Source organism: Lampris incognitus, chromosome 2 (assembly GCF_029633865.1).
Source record: "Lampris incognitus isolate fLamInc1 chromosome 2, fLamInc1.hap2, whole genome shotgun sequence".
Taxonomy (NCBI): domain Eukaryota; kingdom Metazoa; phylum Chordata; class Actinopteri; order Lampriformes; family Lampridae; genus Lampris; species Lampris incognitus.
The window spans coordinates 36,091,124-36,110,194 of NC_079212.1; the positions used below are offsets into that span (position 1 = coordinate 36,091,124).

At 45.1% G+C, this 19,071-nt stretch overlaps 1 protein-coding gene across 1 annotated transcript in view; it reads right to left on the reverse strand.

The window, feature by feature from the left end:
* Nucleotides 1–19,071, reverse strand: part of dnmt3bb.1 (DNA (cytosine-5-)-methyltransferase 3 beta, duplicate b.1) — a 68,435-nt gene that overhangs the window by 28,573 nt on the left and 20,791 nt on the right. The window contains exons 2-7 of the mRNA XM_056272799.1: nucleotides 10,694–10,844; nucleotides 10,287–10,375; nucleotides 9,281–9,435; nucleotides 7,958–8,090; nucleotides 5,128–5,286; nucleotides 2,673–2,780 (exon numbers count right to left, since the gene is read on the reverse strand). Of these exons, the coding sequence (XP_056128774.1) occupies nucleotides 2,673–2,780; nucleotides 5,128–5,286; nucleotides 7,958–8,090; nucleotides 9,281–9,435; nucleotides 10,287–10,375; nucleotides 10,694–10,844 (795 nt within the window). The remainder of the gene's footprint in view (nucleotides 1–2,672; nucleotides 2,781–5,127; nucleotides 5,287–7,957; nucleotides 8,091–9,280; nucleotides 9,436–10,286; nucleotides 10,376–10,693; nucleotides 10,845–19,071) is intronic.

Below are 19,071 nucleotides of genomic sequence, written 5' to 3' on the forward strand. Positions count from 1 at the left end.
TTTTGCGTTTCCATCAAGCTCTTTTTGAGCTGAAATTTGAGGTTGCCAAACATAAAAGCTGAATGGAAATGCCAACAAGAAAACAACAACAACGACATATCACCAAAAGGACTCAAGATGCACTTGAGTTGAAAAACTGACAGTGGGTGGTAATGCAAAGAAGAGCAATAGGAAATGAAATTTGATTTTCTGAAAGTGCAAGTAGTTTCTCTCAACTATTCTCTCTTTTATTTTTGGATTTTTTTTTCTCCCCCTTTTTCTCCCCAATTGTACCGGCTAATTACCCCACTCTTCTGAGCTGTCCCGGTTGCTGCTCCACCCCCTCTGCCGATGCGGGAAGGGCTGCACACTACCACATGCCTCCTCCGATACATGTGGAGTCGCCAGCTTCTTTTCACCTGACAGTGAGGAGTTTCACCAGGGGGATGTAGCACGTGGGAGGATCACGCTATTCCCCCCAGTTCTCCCTCCCCCCTGAACAGGCGTCCCGACCAACCAGAGGAGGCGCTAGTGCAGCGACCAGGACACATACCCACATCCGGCTTCCCACCCACAGACACGGCCAATTGTGTCTGTAGGGACGCCTGACCAAGCCGGAGGTAACACAGGGATTCGAACCGGCGATCCCCATGTTAGTAGGCAAGGAATAGACAGCAAAGCTACCTGGACAACCCTCTCTTAACTACTCTGTTTCTCTTTTGGATGACATTGTCCTCTTTACAGGGATATTGTGTGGGGGAAAAAAAAGCAGTTAATTGATAAAACCTGCAAATTATGAGGAAACAGGAGGCGGGGAAGAGACAGGGAGAAAGATGAAGAGAGGAGGTGAGGAGAGAGAGAGAAGGAGGAATTTCGGGGGGAAATTGTTCCTTTAAAAAAGAAACCATAAAATCAAATCTGAATACATTTCTTCACACCTGGGGGGTTTTGTGAGAACGTTATAAGCGGGTTTACCTGCAAGAGTAAACCGGTTCACTATAAATGCATGTTTGCACGCCCATTCACTTGAATAAGTTTATGTGGGTCTGCCCGCATGTGTGTGTGTGTGTGTGTGTGTGTCAGTGCTTAAGTAAAACAAACACATTCCTGTACTTTACTTCTCATTTTCTCTGCCAAAATGACCAAAAAAAAAAAAAAACACAACAAATGACCGAGACAGGAGGCAGAGAGGGGGATACAGGGTTGCAGAGACAGACAGCTATGCAAACACCTACACCAGACAGACGTATAAGACAGACAATCAGGTGTTAGACGACTTGTTTTAACTGGTCCATCTGCGTAAAAAGACTCGACTGTTTGTTTATCGCTGGTCTTACCGTTCTTTCTTTCTTTCTTTACTTCTTCCAACGTATGTGTCTCTCTGCCACTCTTTTCATTTCTGAATTTCATCACTTATTCTTGTACTGGCCTCTAATCTCGATATTGACGGTCTGTCTTTTGTGGAGACACCTGCCTCTGTGTGTGTGTGTGAGTGTGTCTGTAGACGGGTTTGTTTTTGTCTGTATGCTAAAAAACGTGTGTCTAATGGCTCCATCTGACTGATCAACATGTGTGTGTTTGTGTGTGCAGTTTATTTCTGTTCGCACGGCTGACAGATGTGTGTGTGTGTGTGTGTGTGTGTGTGTGTGTGTGTGTGTGTGTGTGTGGTGTTTGTGTGGTGCAAATGATATCTTTTACGTCGATGTGTATGTCTATATGTCGATATGTAACAGACAGAGGTGCAGTAAGTGAGCCTAGCAGCAGGCCCTTTCATGCCGTCCTGCTGTTTGCCTTCCCCTCCTCCTCTGCCTCCTCTGCCTGGCCTGCCCCTGTCAGCCATCTGTCTGAATGGCCCATCTTCACCTGTCACTCAGGCGTCTGCCTGCCTCCTCTAACATAACAACCATCTGTACCGTTTTACCTCCGCTGTCAATCATTTTCACCTTTTTCACACTGGGGTGACATGTCAGGAGTTAAACAAATAGACAGACAGACAGAGAGAGAGAAACATTGAGTGACAGACTGACAGACAGACAGATAGATGTTACTGGAGGGAGGGATGTTGTGCCTTAGCGGAGGTATGAGCTCTTTTTTGCTTTCATGGGATAGGATGGCAAAGAACAACAGACTAGGGATCCGCGGTGGCGTAGCGGTCTAAGCGTCGGCTTGGTGTCGATGCAGTTGCCCACTGGGGACTGGGGTTCGCGCCCCGGTCTCGTCAGATCCGACTATGGCCGGACTCGATGAAGCAGCAATCATTGGCAACGCTGTCTTCGGGAGGGGGGCGGAGTCGGCTTGTGTTCGTCATGTGAATGCGTCTCTGTGTGTGTCGGAAAAACAGTGGTTCGGCTTGGATTCGCCTTGTCACGAAAGTGGGGAGGCGCTTTCCTTCGAGACTGCCGGCCGGAGAGATGCAGTTGGCGAACGCATGCAATACGAGGGTGGGTGTTTGAATTAAAATAGGGATCAATTGGCCACTAAATTGGGAGAAAAAAGGGGAAAATCAGAAATAAAAAAAAAAAAACAAAGAACAACAGACTAAACAGGCTGAACAAAAGGCAGGCAGACATGGATCCGAGTTCCTGAGCTGGGCATGAAACCCTGGACGTCACAGTTGGGACATGCTATCTGGTGGCGCCGTCAGGACACCGAAACAAGCCGACATAGTTGAGACAAGTAAAGGGGAACTTTACCTCGAGGGCTTGGAAGATGGCCCTACGGTAGGAAGCCAGCTTGGTGTAGGAGGTTTGGCTGAAGAATTTGGGGAAAGCCGTGATGGAGTCCAGCTTGTCTGCTGAAACCTAAGAAGAGAGAATAGGGTGTGTGTGTGTGTGTGTGGGGGGGGGGGGTAGACAGGGAATGAGAGGACAAACAGAAAGGAGAGGAGGAGAGGGAAGAGAGCGAGGGGAGGAATAGATAGTGGGAGTGGAGTTGAATATGGGAGGGGTTGAGGGTGATGAGACCAAAAAAAGGAAAGAAATAAGGGGACCAGACAACGTGTGCTCATATTCCTCTATCATCTATCCATCCATCTGGCCCTCCTGCACACTGATCCACTCATCTCTCTCAACACATCCATCCCTCTCATCCACTTACGCTCCGCTAGTGTTAATTTCGTTAATGAAAACTATAACTAAATATGTTCGTTAATGACCTTTCATGCCATGATTAGGATGAGACGATGAAAAGACGCTGCCGACGTCAATAAACACTAACTGTGGCTATATCAACATGCAATATTGTTGATGGAAAAAGAAGAGACTAAAATGTAGTTTAAAAAACAAAATTTACCAAAATCTCTCTGTACTTTCCTTTGACAAGAAGAGGAGACAGAATATTATAGACTTTTTTTTTCTACATTTACTTTCAGTCACTCTACAGCTGTTAGCTGCCACACGCAGACAGCCCGTCAGGAGCACGGGGACATTTCCTGGTGGTCTGAGGGTCATTTTGGACTGCTGTGAAGTCAACTTGACGGGTGATAATATAGCAAGCAGGAATGAGCTGACGGACCTCTCAAAATCGCGACGGGACCTGACGGACCTCTCAAAAACGATGTCATCGTGTCTCTTGGCGACGCACATAGCAACCGCATCCCTGCTTCTCTACCGATAACATTTTAGACAAGTCGCCCGGTGAAACGAACGGTCAGAAGAAAAGGAAAGGTGGCGCAGAGAGCAAGAGCATAAAAATGAGAAAGGCCCTTGCCACAGATGCAAATAAGCAACATGTTCACCGGTAAGGAACCAGGTCAATTAAACACACTAGCTAAAACACACATACACACACACAATTTCATTGACTGTGTGTGTGTGTGTGTGTATACATTTTTTTGATACTTTTGATTTGCTTAATGCTTGAATATAAAGATAATCATTTGAACATCTGAGCTAAATGTACAACTCATTCTCTTTTTAAAAAGTGTAGGCTAATTGTTTTGCGTGTCTACTAGCTTTGTACATTTGCATGTGCTATGATTAGTGTATTTCTCGTGGGTTTTTGAGGGTGCACCCATAGACACAGCATACCTTGAAAACTCAGTATTCAGACAGGCTGCTTGTCGGTCAGTCCCAATTTTTTGTATTTAGTAATCTGGATTACTTTCCTCCTGCAGGAACATAGTGGCCAAATTTATAACTAGTCTGGTACCCATTACATCACCAAATAGGGTTAGCCTATAAAATTAGCGGTGTGGTGGTTTGCGTGAACAGGGTGGCCTGGGATGGAGTCACATTCCCAGCCTGAATTATTGTTTCAGCCTGCCCCTATTAGTGGCTCAGACTGGCTTCCGACCGCAGTTTCTGTGGCTTCTAGGTGCGGTCCGTTTTGTTGTTCATCATTGTATCCCCGCATGTTAATGTTAACAAGGAGCAACCAACAAACCACCACCCACTCCTGCTACGCTGGTTTTAAAATGTAAAACCAGCGTAGCAGGAGTGGGTGGTGAACCCTCCATGCTGAAGCTAGCAGGCAGACTGGAGCCAAATGAATGAATGAGAGGATAGTTCAGAGGATGACATGCGACATTAACTGATGTGTGTGGCATGAAATAATGATGTCAGACAAATGACAACGAAGTAAGTAGCTAGCAAAAACTCTTCAGTGGAGCTAAAGTTTCTTAAATTGCCATTAGTGTTGTTTTAACCGTCCACTTTATCTAGCGCAGCGTATTTCACCATGAAGAAACTGAGCTAGGTTGAAGTCTTGGTGGTAATGGTAGACTGGTTTTTTTAGCCATCCTAAGCCAACTAGTAAGGCGGTCGTGTTACATCATGTAGGCTGTTTTATAGCCTACCTGTGTTTGTCATCAAATAATGGTAAGATAAAGTCTTATGTGAAATAAGTTTGACTAAAATGACAAAACAATTTTTGGATTTGGCTAGACTAGATTGACTGAAATGTTCAATATAATCTGATGGCTTAACAGAAATAGGACGAGGTTGACTAAATGTGATGAAGACAAACAAGGACATTTGAAAAAGGACCAAGACTAAATTAAGAAAATAGCTGACAAAATTAACACTCCACTCCACACATCATGTCCGTTTCTACGATCTGTTTACTGTTTGTTTACTGTCTATCTTATCCTACCAACCATGTATTTAGGTCCCTATCCATTACTTCCTCCCTCCCTCCATCCGTCCATACCTCAGAGAACTTGCCATCTCCGAACCACTGCAGCCATCTCATGCCGTGGGTGGCCTGCCGTTTGCCGGTGGCGCGCCATGTCACTACCATGCCAGGCCACCAAGAGAAACCTTTGATCTTCCCCCACACCAGCTCGCCGATACCGAAGCCCTTGTTATCCTGGAGATGGAAGGGACGAGGGACAAGAGGACAGATAGTCGCGTTAATGGTCGGCCATTCTGCTTGAAACCTCCCAGCATTGGTACCAATTTAACTAACTGGTGCGACTGGACACCCCCCCCCCCAACCCCAAAGAGCAAGACTGTATACCACATGGCAAAAATTATTCTCATACACTCTGAACCAGATTAAATTAAAACCAAACAGATGGAATAAAAGGAGAGAGGATGTAAATTGTTGGACAGTTTGGGCAGAGATCGCTCCGGCAGCCTGTGCTTGTTTAGCAGCATGAAAATCTCATTTTTGTCTTGGAGAAAGGGAGGGAGACAGAGGTGGCTGACTAGGACAGGGTTATACTGACAAAATCAAATATCATGATACTGTTGACTGAATACCTCGATATCGATAACATGATGATACTTTGGGGGGTGACTTGGTGCTTTAGATATTTATACACAAGAAAATTATGAGAAATGATCATAAGTGATGTGGATATGACGACCAAGCAGGTTCAGACCTTCGTTGTTCATTTCACTCCGTTAAAACAGTGGAATAAATTCAGAAAATTTTATCACTTTACTGTAATGCAGCTTTTAAAACCTGGGAATGACAATGTCTTGATGTATGCTCAATAATCCAGCTAAGACCATCAAAGAAGGTTGAATCAGTTCATCTGGATACAACGTTTACTGACAGATACATTTCATCACTCAACTAAGGGACCTCTTCAGTCTCAACTGACTGCAGGTGTTCTTTAAAAAACACTCTTTTCACTGTACTTTGATTTTTTTCATTTACCCAGGTGTTGCCATTAGTTTTGGCAGCTGGCTTAACATGGCTGTCTCTATGAGCAGACCCTTAGAAGTAACCCCTGTTACACGGCTGTGAAATACCATAACCAACCCTTTTTCCCCCAGTGTCTGTCGTTCTCTTTTTTTGTGGATTTTTCCCCCCTTTTTCTCCCCAGCTGTACCCAGCCAATTACCTCACTCTTCTGAGCCATCCCGGTCGCTGCTCCACCCCCTCTGCCAATCCGGGGAGGGCTGCAGACTACCACATGCCTCCTCCAATACATGTGGAGTCTCCAGCCACTTCTTTTCACCTGATAGTCAGGAGTGTCGCCAGGGGGATGTGGCGTGTGGGAGGATCACGCTATTCCCCCCAGTTCCCCCTCCCCCCTGAACAGGCACCCTGGCCAACTTGAGGAGGCGCGAGTGCAGTGACCAGGACACATGACCACATCCGGCTTCCTGCCCGCAGACACAGCCAATTGTGTCTGTAGGGACGCCCGACCAAGCCAGAGGCAACATGGGGATTTGAACCGGGATCCCCATGTTGGTAAGCAACGGAATAGACTGCTACGCTACTCGGACGCCCTGTCTTTCTCTTTTTATTTGTTTTCCCCCCTCTGTCTTTCATTCATTTAAATGCCAGGTCATGCTCCTCCTTATGTGTGTTCAACCAGATGGGTGTTGTGTGTTTGCAGACAGTTCGCAGCAGACCCCAGAGCCATGTGACCTCTGGGGCTTCCCTTGCAGAGAAGGTCATTCGGCTTTGTAATGGAGTCAGACTCAGCAATGGCCCTTATGCTCAGGCAAATTCTGTTAGTATCGTGTAAATATACATATGCATACAAACATAGACACGCTGACACACACACACACACACACACACACACACACACACACACACACACACACACAGCTGTCGAGACTCGAGGCCGCGTTGATCTGAAAGAGCCTTTTGACGCAGAGTAAACTCAGCTGCCCTGTGTGAGAGTTAGTGTGTGAGTGTGTGTTTATGTGTACATGTGCATGCCTGTGTGTGTGTGTGTGTGTGGAGGCCACCTGCACGAGGCCAGGTGGAGGAGGTTGTATGGTTTGTGAAGGGAGTTACTCCCTCTGACAAACCTTCACTTCCTCTTTTCAAAATTCTCTCTCCCTCCTCCCTCCTTCCTTCTCCTGCTTTGCACCTCCTCATGCCTGGCCTCCACTGTCTCCGTTTCAACAACTTTCTTTCACCTCTCTTCTTCCCACCATCTCTCTCTCTCTCTTTGTTTCCCTCCCCATCTCTCTCTCTATCTGTCTCTGAGTCTCTTGCTCTGGTAAATTTTCTCCCTCTCTCTCCATCCATCTATCTCTCGCTACCCCCCCCCCCACCCCTCTATCTATCTGTTTCAAGGACAAATTCCAAGTTTCCTCTCCAGCAGAGATCTCATTTCAGGTCAGCAGAGGTTTAACCCACAGCCACAGACAGATGTGATTCCAGTAAATCACAAAGTGTTGACGGGCAGCGTTTTGCTCAAGGACACTTTGACAGAACACATCTGGTTGATGACTGACAACCACAAGCCATCACATTCACAATATCACAGGACTTTGGGAGAAATGCTGTCGCTGCTTGCCAATCTTCTGACTTCTGACCTCTATACACTGGTAAGCCAATCAGCTTTACTGGCTGTGTGTGTGTGTGTGTGTGTGTGTGTGTGTGTGTGTGTGTGTTATATGTTTGTGTGACAATGATTTCTTGTTGGTGTTGTGGGTTTAATGTTTTTGCTTTACTTATTTAACTTTTTCTTGTGTTTCTAAATGTTTAATTAAAAACAGCAAAAGTTATCGGTTAATTATCTGCTGATCCCTCAAACTCTTATCCATTCATCCATCCACCTGACCTTGTACTCAGGCTGGGTTTCGAAGCTGGAGGAGGTGCTGGTGCTCCGGGCTGAGTCTTTGGAGTCTTGTTCCATCAGCTCCAGACTGGGGCCCTCAGGAACGCCACTGGGTACGACCACGGACACCTGAGAGCTAACGCACTGACAGAGAGAGAACGAGTTAAAGATGGAGAGAGACAGACACACAGACAGAGAGACACAGATGGGTAGAGAGAAAGACAGACAGGCAGAGAGACAGGGAGAGGGACAGACAGACAGAGAGACAGGGAGAGGGACAGAAAGATACAGGGAGAAGGACAGACAGACAGGCAGAGGGACAGGGAGAGGAACAGACAGGCAGAGAGACAGGGAGAGGGACAGAAAGATACAGGGAGAAGGACAGACAGACAGGCAGAGGGACAGGGAGAGGAACGAACAGACAGACAGACAGACAGACAGACAGGGAGAGAGACAGACAGACAGACAGACAGGGAGAGAGAGAGACAGACAGACAGAGAGAGGACCAGGCAGACAGACAGGGAGAGGGACAGACAGATGGAGAGACAGGGAGAGGGACAGGCATACAGACAGGGAGAGGGACAGACAGACAGAGGCAGGGAGAGGGACACATGGAGGAAGATAATGAGACCAAGAGAAGAGGAAAGCTGATTTTGAAAACATTATTGAGACAAATGGATGAAGGCAGCCTATGCTTATGTTAGAGGGATGTGTGTGTGTGTGTGTGTGTGTGTGTGTGTGTGAGAGAAAGAGAAAGCAAAAGAAATCATTACTATCATTACTATTACTACCAAAATTATCACAATAATCACAAATATTACAATTACTCAATAAAAAAGGCTTTACTTAATATGTTGGGCATGTGTGACTATTGGCAGACTGATGATGAGAGATATTCCATCAAATCAATGTGGTAACAAAATAATACATTTATTTTAACTAATCCAGATATGCCATCCTCCTCTCTGAAAAAATGGTACAGTGAACCTCTTCAACTGTAACACATCTCTCTCTCTCTCTCTCTCTCTCTCTCTCTCTCTCTCTCTCTCTCTCTCTCTCTCTCTCTCTCTGTGAAAAGGTTACTATTATGAACCTGTTTCTATCTCACACACAACTTTTTTCAACCCCTGATGTTTGATTGTATTACCTATAGTTGAAGCTGTTGAATGGAGCGAGAGAGTGAGAGAGTGAGAGAGAGAGAGAGAGAGAGAGAGAGAGAGAGAGAGAGAGAGAGAGAGAGAGAGAGAGAGAGAGAAACAGGGAGAAGTCAGTGTGTGTGTGTGTCTGTGTGAATATGTCCATACCAGTGACGTGTTGTTCCCCTGCTTGCGGCTGTGTCTGCGGGTTTTATTCTGTGTCTGTGTCTGTGTCTGTGTCTGTTTCTGTGTCTGTTTCTGTTTCGCCCCAGCTTGGAAGATTGATCTGGGCTGAGGCGTCTGCCTCAAACCAGACGGAGACACTCCCGATTCCCCTGAAGACTTCTACAGACACACACACAAAGAAAGAAAAAGGTGTGCAGTTGTAGATACACACAGGTGTAGCTACAAACAGGTGTAGGTACAAACAGGTATAGGTACAATACTCAAAGGCCAATTCAAAAATGCAAAGCAGCTCTGATGCACAACTTTCATTGTAATGCACAAAAACTCTTTGACTGATTGTGAGCAATGGCTTTTTGTTCTTTCTTTGAGAATGTCACTAACCACAAATGCAAGACTTGAGCATCAAAAATCTTTTTATTTAATTTTGGGAAATTCTTCTCAGCATTTAACCCATCCTAGCTGTGAGGCTAGGAGCAGTGGGCAGCCGCTGTGCAGTGCCCGGGGACCAACTCCAGTTTGTCTTGCCATGCCTCGGTCAGGGGCACAGACCGGAGTATTAACCTTAACATGCATGTGTTTTTGATGGTGGGGGAAATCGGAGCACCCCGACGGAAAACCCACCACATGGGAAGAACATGCAAACTCTACGCAGAGGACGACCTGGGACGACCCCCAAGGTTGGACAATCCCGGGGTTGAAACACAGGGCCTTCTTGCTGTGAGGCAACAGCACTAACCACTGGGCCATCGTGCCAGCTAAACACAATCTTGTGTGAATTATAAAATGAATATAAATGAGTGAATTATAACACTCAAATTAAACAATCAAACAAAAAATATACTGGGGTGGCAGTTAAATCACCAGGAAGGCCACCTGATTAGTGAGATTTCATTGGGAGCTCTGTGTATACCCCTCAGCCTCAGCCATCCTACAGATGATCTGTTACCATATGGGTGCATCTAATGGAATAAAAATTGTGTGTGTGTGTGTGTGTGTGTGTGTGTATGTACCTCGCTGTAGGAGGAGTCCCAGCTGCTGTCCTCTTCCTCTGACCTCTTCCTGGCCCTCTTCCTGCTTCCCCTAGAACACTTGTTATCATCTAGAGAGGGGAGAAAATAGAGAGACAGAGAGACAGAGAGAGAAACGGAGACAGAGAGAGACAGAGAGAGAGAGATGGGGGAGAGAACAAGAAGTGGATGGAAAAACAGTAGAGATTGAGAGACAGAGAAATAAGAAAGAAAATAGATTGAGAACCAGAACAGTGAAAGGAGAAAGAGAAAAGTGAGACCGAAAGAACAAGGGAAGGGAGAGAACGTGTAAGATAAGGTGTTTTTATAAGTGTTTCTATTCATATATCACTGACACCTTTGTGGCGATAGTCGTGGCTTTGTGTGTGTGAGACTGCTTTGTGTCTAACCTTGAGGTGAAGCGGCATCTCCGTTTTGTTTTGGACTAAAGGGGGAGGGCGGTTCCGCTGCAGTCAGCGGACTTTTCTCACTGGTCAGCTCCATGCCACTGTCATTCTCTGATAGGCCCTCGGCTGGAGGCATGTCTCCATTCACCGCCGCCTGAGGAGGAACAGAATGGAGAAGAAGGGATGAAGAAAGAGAGAAAGGAAAGACAGAGACATGACGCATGAGTTGTTTATCACTCTGTGTTTTTGTCTGTTTTTGTGTCCTGGCGTGCTTGGCATATTATCTAAAGGTTGAAGTATGTCCCTAAAACACGGGTCAGCGAAAATGCAGAACAGAGAGAGAGAGCCGTAAAAGTCAAAATGCCAACCGTAAATTTGTAGTTTGGAAGAGTGACCTCCTGTGTGTTGCAAACAATCGCACACCTGCAAGCACGTGCATCTGATACGACTGCTTGTGTTCTTGTGAAATTCAGATTTCTTTACAAAGTGTGGGAGGAAGATGTTTCCACAAAGAAAGTATGAAATCACAGGTCTTGGATTTTAAGACAGAATAATGGCGCATTGGTTGTCGACAATAATCCAGTACGGTTTGACAAAGAGATCAATTAAGACCCATAATCAACAACACTGCCACATTGCTACAGGCTAGCTTGTCACATCGGTATATTTAAAGTGGCAGTAGACAAGTTTTTTGCTTTAACTTATCATTATGAAGTGAATGTTGATTACAAAGTGTAATGGCTATATAATAATAACACCATCTGTGTTTAGACTGGTTCCCTATAAACCTCGCTTTCAGGCTTATACCAAATTCTGTCTGCCACCAGGTATGATCTCGGTGGAAAATGATGGCTCAATTTACAGCCCAAAGGAAGTATGTCAACCATCCCGCAACCAAAATACTAAGAGGATAGTGTTTTTGGTTTTTCCCGGTAGCTATCAACAGCCATTGGTAGCTATCCCCAGTAGTGGAAATGGTGGACGGTGGAAGAACCGAAGTGGAAACTCTACCTGGCAAGAGAAAAAGAACCTCGTTGATGGAGGAGGCAAAGAAAGCGAAGAGGGAGCGTGATAGAAACAGAGGTAAAACGAGTGAACCTCAGACGGGCATTCACTCGATGGAGTAAGTGCCGTGTTCTATCGAACTTTGTTTCCCCGTCGAGATTTGTTTCCCCCTAGCCAGATGAAAGCATTCATATGGAAACAGGTTAGCTATTGGTTATAATTAGGTTAAGGTAAGCTTAGGGTTAGGTTGAGGTTAGGTTAAGGTTAATCAAGCGTCCCAGTGTTGTATCGAATTCTGGCTAGAGGGGGACATATCTCGACGGGGAAACAGAGTTCAATACAACACCCAGGACTTCAGAGGGTTCCAAACTGACATTCAGTTGACATTCTTTCTACTGGGTCAGTAAGTAACACAACCTGCCAACTTATTAACACTAACGGATGTTTTACTCTGCCTTTATCATAGCACTCAGATTGGGGATTCTAGTTGGGATTCTTATGGTTGTTCTTTGCTTTGGACAGTAGCCAGGCTAAAAAATGGAAAGTGATCTGGTTGTCCATGCAAGAGCGGCGCAAACAATAAAAACACTTGGAAATGCTGGGGGGGGCTGAAAAGTTGTCTACAGCTGCTTTAACCTGTTACTCTTTCAGCAACACCCTGATTTACACAAACACTCACATGCAGGGTATATGCACTTTAATAAGACATCGCCACTCGAGCAAATGGGGTGGGGGTGACAGCCTTGCTCAAGGGCAGCTTCTCCGACTTGGTTTATGAAAGTGACATCATTTCCGACATTCACTCACAGAAATATCCTGCCGGTGCGCGAGTTGAACTAACAACCTTCCAGTTACTAGCCCGCCATTATTAGCCAGTAAGATAGCGCCAACCAGTAAGATAAGCGTCGCAGTTTGTACATGACATATTGATAATCTGACTGATTAAAAGAAGGACTCATCAGTGAAAAGATCAGTGGGGAGAGAGCTTTGGACAAGAGAACATCGAGAAGCAAAACAGGGCAAACCAGAAAAAATGGTGTGAAGGCTACATAGCGATTAAGGGTGGGTAAATAAGAAATGCAGAAAGAGGAGAGATGAGAGAAGAGGAGATAAAAAACTGCATCAACAGTACTGGATGTCATCCAGAAGTTGTGTCGTGTAAAACAACAAGTCTGCACAGGTTGGTGACTCAGCAGAGAGACAGCCCAGATTGAGGAGAGAGAACATAATATGTTGCTAGTGGCAACACGTTTTTTCCTATTAAACAAACTCACCTAGTGGCTTAGCCACAATTGACTTTATTGTATGTTAACCGTACTAGTGTTGATTGAATCGAGCGATGATGTGCTATCTGTAAAAACACTGAATTACCCTCCACATAGTGAGAGTCCAAATCCTCCCAGACAACAATAGTGAGAATTTCGATGTTGTAGATTGTAGATGCTGGAGATTGTATTTCTGTCATTTCATGAGAAGTAAGAAGTTCACTAAGCTGTGGCAACACCTGCCATTAAATCATTATAAGATACCCGTAATACCCCAAAATCTCAGAAATTAAGGGACAAAAACCAAAACAAACAAACAATTAGGTCAACATGAATACCACTGACAGGTATGACAGCCAGACTCTGTCTGTTCATGGCTCTCGGATCACCATTGTGTTTTTGAAATCTCCAAAGCTCTTTTGATGTTTCCCTTGCCCAAGGCTACTGAATGACTTCCAACTGTATCAATTAAGCTGAAGAGATGTTGGACCTTTTCCAGTATCCTTAAACTAGTATGGAGGAATGGCTCTGTATGACACCTGGGAACTACTAATTAATTGAGACTATATCCTCACTAATTAGGAGAAATTTGGAAACACTGTTTCATGTCTAAAACAGGTTGAAAGTTTTCCACCCACGCTAGTATTTTCAGGACATTTTCGAAAAGTTCACCATGTACATGGGAATCCCCGAACAATAGAAAAATGCATAGTCCCATGCACAGGCCCCTTTTGTGGGTCCAGGCATGGAAATTTAAATTATGCATGTATAACCCATGTATAACCACAGTGGTCCAGTGGTTAGCACTGTTGCCTCACAGCAAGAGGGTCCTGGGTTCAAACCCCAGGCCATCCCAGGTCCTTTCTATGTGAGGTTTGCATGTTCTCCCCATGTCTGTAGGGGTTTCCGCCAGGTGCTCCTGTTTCCTCGCAACATCAAAGACATCTATATTGGGGTTAATACTCCTGTCTGTCACCCTGACCGAGGCAATGGCAAAAAGAATGAACTGGAGTTGGTCCGCGGGCGCTGCATGGAAGCTGTTCACTGAATTGAATGCAGAGGATGAGTTTCTCCACTCCGATAATTATAGTATATCATCTTCTTCTTCTACTACCAGCCATGTTATCCTGAGCCACATGACATGTATCAGCGTATTTCAAAAACTCTTTCCACACTGTTAACATGAGACTAGCCTTTTCAAATTTATTCACTCAGGAGGGTGTTTTAGAAAAGAACAGTTTTCACTTGTTGAAAATTCTGGCTTAATTTGGATTTGAAGCCTAAACAGATGTTTTTCAAATTTATCCATGTTAATGTGGCCATGGCGCTAGAGTCTTCATTTTACCAAAAGTTGAGGTCTTTGACTTCCTCGTGGGGAGGCCACAGTCAGTGCAAATTAGCAAGATCACCTCCAGGACATCACACTGAGCACTGGCGCACCACAGGGCTGTGTGCTCAGTCCACTCTTGTTCACTCTGCTGACTCACGACTGCACAGCATCATCCACCTCCAACCTCATTATAAAGTTTGCTGATGATACCATAGCGGCAGGTCTCATCAGCAACAACGATGAATCATCATACAGAGCGGAGGTGGATCAATTGGCGGCAAGGTGCAAAAACAACAACCATCACAGAGGACCTCTCCTGGTCCTCATATGTCACTGTGCTTTCCAAGAAGGCCCACTTCCTGCGGCGTCTAAAGAAGGTGAGTCTCCCCCCACGCATCCTCATCACATTCTACAGAGGCACCATAGAGAGCACTCTGACCAGATGTATCACTGTCTGGCATGGGAACTGCAAGGCCTCCGACCACAAATCCCTACAGCGGATAGTGAAGACAGCTGGAAAGATTATAGGAACTGCTCTCCCATCCATCCAGGCCATCTTTGATGCACGGTGCACCCGGAAGGCTCTTAGCATCATGAAGGACCCCACCCACCCTTCCCACATCCACTTCACCCTCCTACCCTCTGGCAGGAGGTATTGGAGCACCCGTGCTGCCTGCCTCTGCCAGACTATGCAACAGTTTTATTCCTCAGGCTGTGAGGTTCCTCAATAGCCTGAACTCTTAGACCTTCCATAAAATGACTTTTTGACCGTCTTACTCACTGTCCGTGTCAGGTGTGCTTATGATGTTTAGGTCTGTGAAGTAATTCTTGTTTTTAATGCACTTTTTGCTTTTAATATTTATTGTGTGTTATTTGTTTTTATGTGGCACTGAGGTCCTTGTGAAATGTAATTTTGTTCCCTTGTATGTATGAGACATACATATAAGGCAGCGGTCGGGAACCTATGGCTCGCGAGCCATATATGGCTCTTCCGGTGACGGCATATGGCTCCCAGACAATTTTGAGTTGAAAATTATTTTTTTTTCCAAAAAATCAGTTTGGAACTGATTTTAAAATACTTGTGATATTTCTTAATAATACTGTGTCATTTTAAAGTAAACAGAAATTAGTTTTGAAGATAAATTTCACGGGTCACGGGTCACCCGTGGGTCGGGTCGGGAACCAATGGCTCGCGAGCATGTCCGGGTCATTGTAAAGGTGAAGAAATCAATTTTATCAGATAGCCAACTAGTTTATCCGCTTCAACCCTTGTAACGGAAAAGATGGCGAAAAGAAAAAAAGACGATGATTACCGTGCATTCCAGGCTGCGTGGACAGAGGAATTTGCATTTGTGGAGAGAGCAGGATCTGCGGTATGTCTAATATGCAATGATAAAATTGCATCGATGAAACGGTCAAATATAAAGCGGCACTTCGATATGCACCATGCTTCATTTGCATCGAAATATCCAGCGGGGGACAGCAGGAAAAGGGCATGCGAGGAGCTACAGCGGAGAGTGCAGACGAGTCAGCAGCAACTACGTGTGTGGACCAAGCAAGGTGACGGGAATTCCGCTAGCTTTGCGGGGGCTTTGGCAATAGTAAGGAATGGAAAGTCATTCACAGATGGCGAGTATGCCAAAACATTAATGCTTGATGTGGCCAATGAACTGTTTGATGACTTCCCAAATAAAGACAAGATAATCAAACGAATAAAAGACATGCCCCTGTCAGCAAGAACTGTGCACGATCGTAGCATCATGATGGCAAATCAAGTCGAGGAAACACAAATTAAGGACATAAACGCCGGGACATACTTTTCTCTCGCGTTAGATGAGTCAACAGACGTTAGCCATCTATCTCAGTGCAGTATCATTGCCAGGTATGCTGCAGGTGACACACTGCGTGAGGAAAGCTTGGCTGTTTTGCCAATGAAAGGGACAACAAGAGGAGAGGATTTATTCATGTCTTTCATGGAGTTTGCTAAAGAAAAAAAACTACCGATGGATAAACTTATTTCTGTCTGTACTGATGGTGCACCCTGTATGTTGGGGAAGAACAAAGGATTTGTAGCGCTTCTCCGTGAACATGAAAAGAGAGCCATCCTAAGTTTTCATTGCATCCTGCACCAGGAGGCGCTTTGCGCTCAGACGTGTGGCCAGGAGCTTGGCGAGGTGATGTCTCTGGTCATTCGAGTGGTCAACTTTATTGTTGCCCGAGCTTTAAATGATCGCCAGTTTAAAGCTCTGTTAGAAGAAGTTGGGAATCATTATCCCGGTCTGCTTTTACACAGCAACGTGCGTTAGTTGTCAAGGGGGAAGGTGCTCAGCCGTTTTGCAGCTTGCCTGAGTGAAATCCGGACTTTTCTTGAAATGAAAGGCGTCAAGCATCCTGAGCTAGACAACACTGACTGGCTCCTGCAGTTTCACTATCTCGTGGACATAACTGGCCATCTGAACCAGCTCAATGTGAAAATGCAAGGTATTGGAAATACAATCTCATCCCTTCAACAAGCAGTGTTTGCATTTGAAAGCAAGCTGGAAGTCTTTCTCAGGGACATTGAAACAGGTCGTCTTCTGCACTTTGAAAGACTGCAACAATTTAGAGATGCATGCTTAGCAAGTGACTCCACTCAACATCTGGATCTCCAGCAGCTAGCTGGCTTTACGTTCAATCTCCTGCAGTCATTCAAAGCACGTTTTGGAGAATTTCGTGCGCGCACTGGTCTTTTCAAGTTCATCACTCATCCACATGAGTGTGCAGTGGACAAAATCGACCTGACATGCATCCCCGGGGTCTCTATCGGAGACTTTGAGCTGGAAGTTGCTGACCTGAAGGCATCAGACATGTGGATGAGTAAGTTCAAGTCACTTAATGGAGAGTTGGAAAGTCTTGCGCGACAGCGAGCAGAGCTGGCGAGGGAACACAAGTGGACAGAAATTAAAAATCTTCAACCTGAAGACCAGCTGATTCTTAAAACTTGGAACGAGCTTCCTGTGACATACCACACAATGCAGCGTGTGAGTATTGCCGTATTGACCATGTTTGGCTCTACATATGCATGTGAACAGTCTTTCTCGCATATGAGGAACATTAAGACCAACCTACGCTCACGTTTAACTGATGGAAGCCTCAACGCCTGCATGAAGCTCAACCTCACCACGTATGAACCAGACTACAAGGCCATCAGCAAAACCATGCAGCACCAGAAGTCGCATTAAAAGTAAGACATATTTAATTTATTATACGTTAAAAATACTATATGGCTCTCAATGAAATATATTTAGAAATATTTGGCTTTTATGGCTCTCCCAGTCAAAAAGGTTCCCGACCCCTGATATAAGGCAATGACAAATAAAAGCAGTCGAAGTCTAACTCTAAATTTGGACTGTGGGAGGAAACCGGAGTTAGAAACCCACATGAACATGGCAGAACATGAAAACAGCACACAGAAGGGCTGGGATCAAATCCAGCACCCTCTTGAAGTGAAGTGAAAGTGACAGAGACACTTAACCAGCTAGGCTTGAGGCATCCTGGGAATGCCACTTAGGACTTTTATTGCATGTCTTATGCCCTCTCTCTCCATCCTACACTTGTGGCAACACATTCTCATGGTGTCATTTATTGACATGGAAGGTACCCTTTGGCATCGTAGAAGTGTGGGTGTTCCATAGAATCCAATGTGAAACTTCTGGGATAATATTCTAATATTAACTATATACGTTAGGTTTTGGTTAAGTTTTGAGTTAAAGGGGGCATCCAGGTGGCATGGCAATCTATTCCATTGCCCACCAACACGGGGATCGTTCAAATCCCCGTGTTACCTCCGGCTTGGTCGGGTGTCCATACAGACACAATTGGCCGTGTCTGCAGGTGGGAAGCCGAATGTGGGTATGTGTCCTGGTCACTGCACTAGCGCCTCCTCTGGTCAGTCGGGGTGCCTGTTTGGGGGGGAGGGGGAACTGGGGGGAATAGCATGATTCTCCCATGTGCTAGGTCCTCCTGGCAAAACTCTTCACTTGTCAGTCAGGTGAAAAGAAGCAGCCGGCGGCTCCACATAGACTGCCACGCCACCCCGACACCTATATCCACACACATCTACTGTAATGGTCTTTTCTCGGGTCTTCCAGTTCATTCAGAGTGCCGCGAGGGGCCAAACAAAGACCAAGAAAGCAAAACACATTAAACCAATTCTCTGGTGTCTGTACTGGTTTCCAGTGTCATGGAAAAACATCGCTGCTCATCTACAAATCTCTCAGTGGTTTAGGTGCAAAATACATCTCTGACCTGCATTTACCACTATGAACCCTTTCGACCTCTCAGATCATTTGGGAATGGTCTGTTAACTATTCCTAGAGTTAAAACAAAACACAGTGAAGCAGTGTCTACTTATCATGCTACACATAACTGGAACAAACCTGCAGAAAATGTAAGACTTGTCCTAACGCCAACCACTTCTGAAAACCTTTATGCTTGCTGTTGCTTTTAACTGAGTCCTCCACCTACTGAGAGATGCAATTTGACTATTTTTTAAACTTTGCACTTCAACCCTTTTCTTTTATTCCATTTCTGATTTATCGTTTAAATTTCTTTTTAAAATGTCTTTTTATATCATGTTTTCTATTTTCTTTCAACTTTTTTTGTATATTTTCCTCTCTTATCTGATTTATTTTCAAGCCTCGTGCAAAGCACTTTGAATCGCCATTGTGTGTGAAATATGCTGTACAGATAAACTTGCCTTGCCCAAGTTAAACACAAAACAAAACAAGGATCTTGAGGAT